Below are 11,693 nucleotides of genomic sequence, written 5' to 3' on the forward strand. Positions count from 1 at the left end.
ACGGAAACCAGTAAACAAGAAATCGGCAACTGGCACCTTTTGGTGCCTCGCAGTTTTATAATAGAAGCGGTTAGTTGAATTTTATGTTTTACAATTGCTGTTGCTAGCGGAAAAAAAATCTTGCAAAAATGCATGTTCATGTTGATGTTAATTTCACGACAGCGCTAGGTGTTAGCAGCTGAAAGGAGGAAAGACAAAATAGTACCGGTCATCTCGTGCCGGTTTCACCCGTTATGCTGGTGGCTGTTAGTAATAAATGGCTACTGCAAAATACTAAAATGGCTGGAATTCTGGACGAAAATAATCGGAAACTGGTACCTTTTGGAGCCTCGAAATTTTGTTACAGAAGTTTTGTAAAAGAAGCGTTGCAATTCCCTATACTATTTGCTTCAATGGAATATTTTTTTTTTTTTAAGAATACGGTAGTCAACGTCATGCGGTCGTGTCTTGAATACCACCCTCCTACTTTTTTCACTTTCACTCAAGAGTGTCGGGATAATATCAACCCTGACCCGGGTACCAAAAAAATTGAAATTCTTGTACCTTTTTCTGAATTCAATTCAAAATGATCGAAAAACTTCTCTGAATGCTGTAAAAAGCCAAAAATGGAAATGATGGTTGAAAAGGCTGTGTTGTAAGTGAAGGTCAAAACAAAATACGATCAACATGCCGCCAAAACGGGCTCGAAAATGCTTCTTAGGTACAGTAAAAAAGAACATAAAAATTCGCCTAAATACATGTAAAAAAACTCCTCTTCAAAAACGAATAGAGCAAACTACAGACCCTGATCGATTTTGGCACATGTGCCAAAAACTGAACAGATATGTTCAATACTATTTTGTAGTTTTCTCGTTTTCTGCTAACTAACTTAAGCTTAACAACCGCTAAAAGGGTGGTATTAAAGTCTTGCATGTTACCAATGCAGATGGCCTGAATAGGTCAACTGGTTCCGGATATATGACCGGAACATGCTCCGGTAATATAATAACCATGATCAAAGCAGTGCTTAGAACTGTGCCATTCTTATGATTATTCGAGTAGTCATATCAAGTGTGTAGATCGTCATAGGCCACATACGGACCTGTCCTGGTTGAACATTTGTCATTCGTTTTTTTTTTTTTCAAAGTATTTTTATTATTTCAAGACGAAGTTCTATTTTCTTCTGTTTATTTTGCGTCTAAGAAACATTTTTCGGCCCTTTTTGCTTAAGTTTTTATCGTACTTTATTTAGATTTTTGCTGTCTAATTAAAGCGTTTCGAACCACTATTTCCATTTTTGGGTTTTTCTAGCCTCCAGATCGCAATCGTCTTAAGTTTTTTTTTTTTTATTTAAAAACTTTATTTACATATTAGTACATAACAACTTAACCTAAAGATCCATACATTTTTTTGTACTGTCTATTCAAAGATGATGTTTCTGTTAAGTCACAGTAACTTTTACTGATTGGCATTCTTAACAAATATTCAGAAATTTATTTAAGTGCTCACTGTAGAGTTTTCTGTCATTCCATTTCTTTTCCCTTATTTGTTTTTTGAAGCATTCTAAATTGGCATTTTTATAATAAATCATGTTGTAATATATAGCTTCTGCTACCAGCCATATTGCGCTTTTTGCTTCACAATTTTTATTGTTGATTGTTTTGTATAAGACATCTTCTGGTGAATTTATATTCTGTTCCAACCTAATTTTAACAATGTCTGTTACCCAGTTCCATATCACATTTGAATATTTACGATATTTTATTCTATGAATATTTGTATCAGGTTTGCCACAAGTATCACAGGAACCATTTTCCATATTTGCAAAATTATGGTTATGCATTTTAACTTTGTTAGGATATGAATCATTAAACAGTTCAAACAATACTGAACGTGCTTGCGTTGAAACATAATTATGTGCTATATTCTCCCAAATAATATCCCATGGAAGACTGGGAAATTTTTGAACAATTTTTACTTCGATTGTTTTCTTTGCAAGTAAAAAGTTGTAAATTTGTTTATTTGTTTCAATGTATTGCATGGTTTTTACATTTCTGGCCAGTTCTAAAATTTTTTTTGGGTATTGTTGTATTCATTTTGATTAATGGGTGAGCAATCCTCTCTTTATTTTTAAAAATTAAATTTTTAATATATAGTGACTGACACAGTGTTTCGGGGTCAATCAAATTCAGACCACCCTGCGTGGTATCCAAATACAGTTGATCACGTTGTACTCTAAAACTTGGGTGGTGGCTCCATAAAAACTGTCCAGCAATCATTTTAATTTTTGCTATGTGCTTGTTGTTAGGTAAAACTACTTGTGTTATGTACCATAATTTAGATAGCACAATTGTATTCAAAATTATTACTTTTTCTATCAGATTAAGCCTCCGTGTCGAAAACAAGTGTACCGTGAAACTAATGTTTTTTATCAATTTGGTAAAGTTACTGTCAACCATCTGTTTCCACCTGCTTGAAACCGTCAATCCCAAAATTTTTAATTCTTCACATTCTGATACCATTTGGGGCCCGATAGCACAATTATTGATTCTAAGAAACCCCGATTTTTTAAAATTCATATTTATTCTAGCACTGCGGGAGTAATCTTTCACTATCTGCAAAACCGCGTCAAATTCAGCGTCATTCCTAATCAAAATTGCCAAATCGTCAGCAAAAGCTTTTACTTTGATAAACCGAGTTTCGATCAGAACAACCCTTAAGGAACCGTATATGTGTCTGATGAGGGGCTCAATATACAACACAAAGAGTGTCATAGAAAGTGGACAACCTTGCCGCACTGATCTTCCTATTTTTATATCACTGGTAAGACTTCCGTTTACTAATACCTGCGAAGTTGCGTTGAAGTATAAGCTTTTTACAATTGATACTACTGGACAGGGCAAACCAAACTTCTCTAAAATTTCCCACAATCGCCTATGATCAACTACATCAATAGCTTTTTCTAGGTCTAGGCTATGTAACGCGAATTTCATACTTTTAACTTGCTGCGCTTTAATTATTATTGTTCGAATTATGTCCAAATTATCGATACAAGATTTTCCTGGAACCACCGCTGTTTGACCTTCATCAATCACTTCGTTAATCCCTTCTGAGATGCGCTTAGCTATGAGCTTTGCGAATATTTTGTAGTCCGTATTTAGTAAACTTATAGGTCTATAATTTTCTATTTCTTTTGAATTGCCCGTGTTTGGAATAAGCGTTATGATTCCTTTCGAAAAGCTTTCCATTGGTAGTAGGGAATAGTTCAAGAATTTGTTGAACAGGTTCAAAAGTTCTTTTTTAACTAAGTCGAAATATACGATATAAAATTCATACGTAATACCGTCCGGCCCTGGAGATTTTTTCTTTGCAACACTTTTGATGGTTTCTAAAAGTTCCTCTTCACTAAAGGGCCCTATAATTTTTTCTTGTGTCACTTGACTGAAAGCCTTGTTCACGAATTCCAGTGCTATAAAATTATTATTTATTACAGGATTTTCTTTAAACAATGTGTTATAATGATCAAAAACAAATTTTTTCAGTTCATTCGTTCTTGTAATCACGCCTTCGTTTGCTCTTAGAGATAAAATATTTGGATTTAGCCTACGCTCATTCAATTTTGCCATCTGAAAAAGCCCCATTCTCTCATTTTCTAATAACGATGCTGGTTGTAAACGGTGCGCATAACTTTTCAACCTATCTACTTCAATTGCCTGACAAATTTTCGCCGTTTTTTTGTTTCTCGCAAAGGTCATTCAATTTTGTTAGCCATACGTCCTTCTTACGTCTATTTGCAGTATTGAGCTCGAAGCTCTTTTGTTTATAAAATTGTTTAATTTTACGTTTTAGATCGTATGACCACCATTCACTGAAACTATCAGTAAACTTTCGCCTTTCTTTTAATTTTTCATATTCAATTTTAAACTGTTCTTGTATAGCCAAATTGTTTAACAGATATTCATTAATTTTCCAGTAGCCACGTCCATTAACTATAGGTAATTGATTTGAAGGTATTTTACACTTGATTATCACAGCATGATGATCTGAGAAAGCAACGGGTATTGTGCGACACTGATTTACTTCTGAGCACAAATTTTTTGACACATATAAAGTTAAAAGCGGAAATCATTCTTTTTCATTCTTACAGATTTTTGAAGTGTAACATACTACATACAATTATGAAAAATTTTATACATTCGAAATCGAGTTCGATAGAGTTTTTAATATGGTATTTTTTCCTGTTCATAGATGCTTTTTCAAATTTCTAGATACTTATTTGATATATTTTTTTTACAGTTTTTTCTCTTGTGATTTTTGGTGGGTTGGTGTTTTAGAAGTTGAGATGCTTCTCAAACCGCGTATGCGTTTTTAATCAACAGATTCCTAACCCTTTAAAGTGCTTCCAATTATTTCAAAGCGCATTTTGGATTAATTTGCTCCTGAATTTTTAGTTTTTAGGACCGCTCTAGTTAAATTTGGATTTTTTTTATGTCTTTTCTGACTTATATAGGTGTTATGAATTTTTTTGAGACTTTTGCAAAACATCGTTACTATTTTTGAATCCGCTTTTAGCTAGATTTAGTCCATTTCTGCCTTGGTTCTTTTTTTTCCTTTCTTATATTGTTTTGAGTATTCTGGGCTGCTTATTCTGTTCCTTTGGATGCATCTGGTTACTTCCAGTTAAACTTGAAACGACGCACTTATATTTTCCATAAGTTCTTCAATTTCTAGTTCTAGCTGAATTCGGATTTATCTTGGTTTCTTTAGTTAAACATTGAAATGCATTTGATATGTATAACAATTTTGAAAATGACATTCGGCTTTCACTTGTCAATAATATGTATTATTATTTTCAACTGTTCTTCAATAGCCATTTTCAGTGTTTGGAAATAATTTATATTTCGTTTTGTTCAGCAAAGGTTTGTAGCAATTCGAGACAAATTTACAATTCTTACCTACTAAGAGTTTTAAGAACTTTTGTCTTTAACTTGTTCAACGTTCTTCTGAATTTTAGGAATATTTTTCAGTATAGAGTGTTGCATGCTTTTTTATATCTTTGAAAGACATTAAAGTTTTTTTTTTTGAGATTAATGTGGAATAAACCGATAAACTGTTGATAGTAGCTTACAGCTTTTTCCTGACATTCAATTTTTCGGATTTTTCTGTTTGCCTGAGAACTTGTTGAACTGTCTGTTTGAAATGGTTGCAGTCAGCTCTCTCCTCGGAGCATTTTCATGCATTCGGAAATAAATTTGGATTTATTTTTCTTTTTTATCATATACAGAAAAGATTTCATCTGTCCATCTCCTACAGAAGCTGTTTCTTTTGGAGTTGTTCAAAAGCGTTTTATTTTGGAGTTGTTCAGTTAAGTTGTTCGCAAGTATTGGGGTTTTCGAAAAAGTTCAACAATTCAGTTCTTTTTGTTTAACAAAAATTTCCTTTTGAAATTAATTTTGTTTTTAGCCTCTTCCAACTTCGGAACCATTTACTGTCAAACTAGAATCAATTTCACCTTTTTTTATATATTTTGGTGCGTCTTCAAGCCCTTTAGGCTGAGTTTTGATGGGATACTTTTCATGTATGGCTTTTATTGTTTAGGTCAGCGGTTCTCAACCTTTTTTTGTCCGCGTCGTTTTACCCCTTGGCGACATTTTTCATATCGATGGTACCCCCTGGCTTGGAATGTTTTCGCAGAGTGCGAGAGGGTAGTGGTAGGTCATGTTGTGGTATTGTTTTTCTGGTTGCAAGTTGAACTATAGTTTGTTTGATTTCTACAGTCATGTTTTAAAAGCACGATTGAACAACAAATGAAGTATTACGAAGAAAAATTTCTTTGTCCGCCATTACTGATTTTTCTTTCGCGTACCCCCTGAAGGCTTTCGAGTACCCCCGGGGGTACGCGTACCCCAGGTTGAGAACCGCTGGTTTAGGTGGTTTCGGGCTGAATCTGAAACTATTATTGTTATTTCTTTGCCGATATGTTTTATGTTTATTCACTAAATAAGCCGAAATGTTAATGATAAATTTGAAAACTCAGTTCATTTGTTTATAACTTTTTTTATAATATTCCCAAAATTATCAATGGAATAATATATCGAACATTTATTTTTACAAGAACCGATTACTAACAAAGCGAGAGCATTATTTCAAATAATCGGTTTGGAAAACCGTGAGAACTTTCAACTATGGTTTTAACTTCTCTAAATATATAGGCTTGTGACATCATGTATTGTAAAAATATCAAACAAATCGTCAGCAATCTCATGTCATGACGAACCCCAATCTTGAATATTTTCAGACTATAAAGCGGGTGCAAAATAACCACCAACCTCTCTTATTTCCAGAGACTGAAAAATGTGATACAGATACCTGCGTCGGCTTGTCCAGCGGCACAGCAAGCCTCTCCCCGGCTGCAGCGAGTAGTGAACCACTAAACAGCGTCAAAGAAATCGGTAAGTTGTGGGAAACCGAGGGCCAATTTTCGTAAGCCCAGTTCCAGCGGCTCTAGGCAACACCTTCGACATGCAACACTAATTATGGACTGTTTTTGTGATTCTACCGCAGACATGTCATCAGCCCTGGGAACCGAGTGCAAGTGCCAATGCCTCTCGCATCTGACCACTTACCGCGAAGATCTCGGCATCTGCGTGGACGACGTGAGAGGTAAGTCCTTTCCCAGTGCGGGTCATAAAGTTATCGTGTCTTCGGTTTCAATTACGATCTCAACGGCGGACAAATTTATTGCTAAATTTATTGCTAAATAAAATGCCGTACAATGTCAGAAACTGGAGCAATAATCAGTTGATACTTGATGGTATTTATTACTTTATGGTGCATTTTTACAGCTGCTTGTATAACTTGTTAAACGTCTACCACGGTATACATTTGCATAATCTTTACAGATTTACTGCCAACACAGGTTCGAACAAGAAATCTATGACACCGATCGGATGCGACCATTAGACAGCACATAACTCCGTTCAAGTCTATTATCCACTAATAGTCTGCAGTAACAAACTTCTATCCAATCTATCCAATTAACAATCTATCACGAATTCAGTAGCACTAGACAGACAGAGCTCCAGTTCGCAAACCACCCACACCATTTCTAATCTCAATATAAGTACCTATCTGGTAACCATCAAATGGCAGGTAGCAATGAACTGCACCTGTTTTTTTTTCACCATCCATTAAAAGCACACAATCCATTGAATTTGCATGACTGCGCATAGCCTTCAACGGCAGCAATAGCCACTGAACTGCTCACACGAGAGATAGCGAGAAAGAGCGTCAAAAGCTTAAATACATGTATGACGATGACTATTAATCACCATACTATTACTATTGGCGTGATTTTCAACATCATCATCATCCTCTGCAGCAGCAGCAGAAGCGGCAATGTTGTTGGGAAGGAGGATGAAACCACCCAGCAGTTCCCGTGAATGCGAATTATGACTGACAGTACAACCAACCTAAAGGCCATTGAAAATTTGTTTGCGAAGGTATAATTTTCGTCTGTACGATAAACCAAAGAGTACGCCCCCGAGAGGGTTCTTTATTGAACGGACACGACAACGTTGAGAGTTGGGCTTTGGGAAAAACTATTACTCTGGAAAATGTGTTTTTGATACTATTATACCCCACTATATCCTATCTTTGTATGTTTTACTTCATCTCTGTTATCAGCAGAGAAAACTTCATCAATCGAGCACGCAGTATGAATTACAAACAAATCTCACCAATTTGAATAGTTCAATCTTCATAATCTGCCTAACCGAAGCGTACAATGCCTTGGAATCTATGAATACATAGTTATAATTTTAATTCCCGTTATTTTTCGAGGATCTATTTGATACGATCTATTTTACTCCAACAGAGACTTTCGGTTTAGCTTCAAACCTACGGCGACAGAATTATTAAAAAAGCATCGTACAGTAAGATCAATTAGGTTTACTCCGCTATATAATAAAATATCCATCTTGCGCTATTACACTCCGTCATTTCTTATAATAGATAAAATCTCGTTAACATGCTCTATTTTACTAGAACACTCTCTTATGGTTAATCATTTCTGTTTAATTTCAATTTGTGTTTATTCCGTTACTCCACCAGACTTCGTCTCTTTTCTCTATTTTTTTCTGGAACTTTTCGAATTTTTAATGAATTGCAATATTGCTGATATAGATATAGATAGCTTTTAGTAAACTGCCTTCTTTGATATTTAGACCTCAATGTTATATATTTGCCGCTTCTTGATAATAATCAGGTGTAGAAAGAAAGCCCCTAATTGTTTTTATTGCAAGTGATGTGAAAATTCTGCTTTTCTTATCGTGCATTTCAAATGACATGCAAAATTAGATAATTTAAAAAATGTAAAGAATTAAATGTTGCTAGAAAAAATTGGGATTATCGTACTTCTTCCGAACCGTTTATTATAAACTAGCTGACCCGGCAAACATCGTCCCATCCATTTTTGTGTTTAATTTTAAACATTCCAAATTCACTGATTCCTTGCGATTTGTTTGTAGTCTGCAAATGCACGATGAATCGGCCATAGGATATGATCAAAGTCAAAAGACGAATCGTTTCAAAAGATTGGTTTAATCGGATTGACAACTTCCTCAACTTTTGGCATCTGTATATCACCCCTATTCTGTAAATATCCATATTGGGTGATATTCGGTCATTTTCAGATATTTTCCTGGCATCAATCTGAATCCGGAAATACCCATACTGGGTGGTATTCAGTTATTTTGGTTGTTTTCCAGAAACTGAAAGTGGTCATCTTTGAATTCAAAATGGTGTCCAGGGTAAATGCTTCGCTTCTATGCATTATCTCAATTACAAAAATCTCCATATTGAGTAGTATTGGGTCATTTTCGGCTGTTTTCCATAAGTTGCTATGTACAATTCAAATTGGTGTCTGAGATCAATTTTTAGCTCCTTGCATCATTCTGGTTTCGGAGATACTCATATTGGATGGTATTTGGTCACTTTTCGTTGTTTTTCAGAAACCTAAAGTCACCATCTTGGATTTGAAATGGCATTTGGAAACATTTTCTGGGTGTCATTTTCGTTTCAGAAACACCCATATTAGACACCGGAATTTTTATCTTGAATTTACACATGCCAAATTTAGTTCCATTTATTTGGTTAGTTCTCGAGATGTACATAAATTTGTGTTTCATTTGTATGGGACCCCTCCCTTCTAGAAGAGAGAGGGGTTTCAAACTATCCTAGTCACCTTTCTCGGCCACTGAAACCTCTATACACAAACTTTCACGCCAATTGGTTCAGTAGTTTCCAAGCCTATATGAAACGATTTGTTTCCGTGGATTTGAGAGTTTACACTTTTTTTTACGAACCACGTTTTGCGATTCTTCCCTTTTTTGACCTGGTAACGCTTTATGCTTCACTCCATAGAATCATAATCATTACACTCCAACATTATTTATCATCGGGGAACTGCTCCATTATTCATTTCATTAAGCCGATATTCACGAAGAATGCACAGATTAAACACCAAATTTTCACGAAACCATTGAACAAATAAACAAAATACGCTTACGCTTATGGAATCGTTCAGCATTGCATATTGAGTAAACATAGCTAGATTAATCCTGAATTTTGTAAAACAAACCATTTCTCACAACGCTTCCATTTCCATCTTCAAACTTGGAGCACTGCTCAATTATTCATCTCAAGGCGCCCCATATTCATCACACTGTTAATCATGAATGAATCACATTATCACGAATGAACGTAGCTGCAGCCCGTCGTAGTAGGTTACCTAGATATCCGCTGTGGTTGTTTACGTGCAGAATTGGTAATCTAGGTAACCACTGCAGTACTATCGATTTATGTCAATTATGTCGAAATAATTTAACATATCCAGTATGATGTCTTCGTATTAACAGAAACTGATTTGGCAACTTTTGATTTTCTTCAACGCAGTGAAAACAGATGAAAATACATACAGTTGAAATTTAGGAATTGTAGAAATTCATCTCACATATTTCTGCTAATTCAAGCTTGTTTTAAGAAATTTGAGGTGAACATTTCAAAGATTAAAGTATTGTTAGTGTAGTGAGTGATTTTGTTTAGTGATTAAAATAAAAAGTGGTCCGCTAGTGATGAAGAAAACTTTGGTTGGCTGCTGAACGATTCCCGTTTTAGCCGTATAGAACAATGCGCGGATTTTGTTTTCTGAGGTAGGTGATTGAATTAAATGAGTTTTCGAGTGCGGATGCCTGACCATAATATCAGATTTAGAGGTTTTAAGTAAGTTTGCGAGGATTCTACTTCATGAGAAATCTTAAGTGAACTAAAGGAATCCATTCCATGGATTAGCAGATTGGTTAGCAGGTTTAGTTAGAAAATATACGTTCCTGTTTTCAAATGTGTTTTCATGTTGTATGAGATGAATATATGGGCTGAGATGAATAATGGAGCATTTCATTTTACGCTCTTGGTTTTCATCATAGATGACAATATGATACCTACTTTAAATCTTCACTACTAACAAATTCTCTTTCCTACTGTTTACCGTTGAAAATTACATACAAGATGTTAAATGGAAAATTACACTTAAATCGTGCGTTTTCGAGCAGATTGCTGAACTTTTGACTATTTACCAGAAAAGTTAGTTTTTACGAAATATGTTTTGAAGATTTTTCTTCCACAATGTTACCGGTCTCCCAACGAAATTTTCTTATAATACCGGAAAACAATTCGTAGATCTCCAGTTATTTTTGGACCGAAGGAACTTCACATTCCAAAGAAATCTTCGAATGGACGACACTGAGGTAGATTCGTTGAGTTGTGTAATTGGGGTACAAATGGAGTCAAGTCAATGTTCAGGAACGTTTGTGTTTTTTTTTTTGTTTTTTTTGACGTAATGTGATGATATTTTATCTGACCAAAACACATACTTTTCATCGGTATGGTGTGAAATGGATTCATAATTTTGTTCAAACATTCGTTCTGGTATAAATTTTGATTGATAGCGAAACCACTAGACTAGAACCATGACTTAGACAAAAAGGAGAAAGTCCTTTTCGGTCAACTACTCTGGCCGGTCTTCCACTACTTTCCTGGCGAATTATGGTTAAGGTTTGATTTTCTGGGAGATTTTCGCTTTTGAAAAGGTTTACCGTGAACTTTTTGCCAAAATTGTTGTACACTTCATAGCTAACTGTAAAATGCGCTTGCGGAATGCTCCTTGTTTCGATGCCATTTTTAACAGAACTGGGCATGCATAAACAAAACAAAAATACTGGCATGAAGAACAAAGAAAGAGCTTTCATATACATTAGGGTGGGGAAAAGTGATCGAATTTCCAGAACCAAGTTTTTTTAGTTCATTTTGGGGCCTCAAAAACCCTAAACTTACCTGAAGTCGATTGGTTTTCTCTCCGCTTGGCGCTTTGCATTTCAAATTTGTATGAAAATTTATATGGGAAAACCTACTTTTTTGCATTTACCTCTCTAGAGAGCTCAATAATGCTTTGATAATGCACTACATTATGTTAAAGTATAGTATTCTAGATGCCTAACAACTTTGCAGAGGACACTGAAGAGCTAGAATGTCCCTAAGAAGAGCTATAGCTGTTCAAAGTGGAGTATGTCGATTTAAATGCAGAAAATCTTGTTTACTGCCAACATTACCAATGTATCAGCGTCAGTAGGATTCCCATCAGAAGTAACCTGTCGTTA

General features: G+C 35.1%; 1 protein-coding gene across 1 annotated transcript in view; it reads left to right on the plus strand.

Moving 5' to 3' along the window:
* Positions 1-11,693, plus strand: part of LOC129723399 (uncharacterized) — a 300,768-nt gene that overhangs the window by 178,778 nt on the left and 110,297 nt on the right. The window contains exons 5-6 of the mRNA XM_055677597.1: positions 6,324-6,431; positions 6,544-6,642. Coding sequence (XP_055533572.1) covers positions 6,324-6,431; positions 6,544-6,642 — 207 coding nt within the window. The remainder of the gene's footprint in view (positions 1-6,323; positions 6,432-6,543; positions 6,643-11,693) is intronic.

Source organism: Wyeomyia smithii, chromosome 2 (assembly GCF_029784165.1).
Source record: "Wyeomyia smithii strain HCP4-BCI-WySm-NY-G18 chromosome 2, ASM2978416v1, whole genome shotgun sequence".
NCBI lineage: Eukaryota > Metazoa > Arthropoda > Insecta > Diptera > Culicidae > Wyeomyia > Wyeomyia smithii.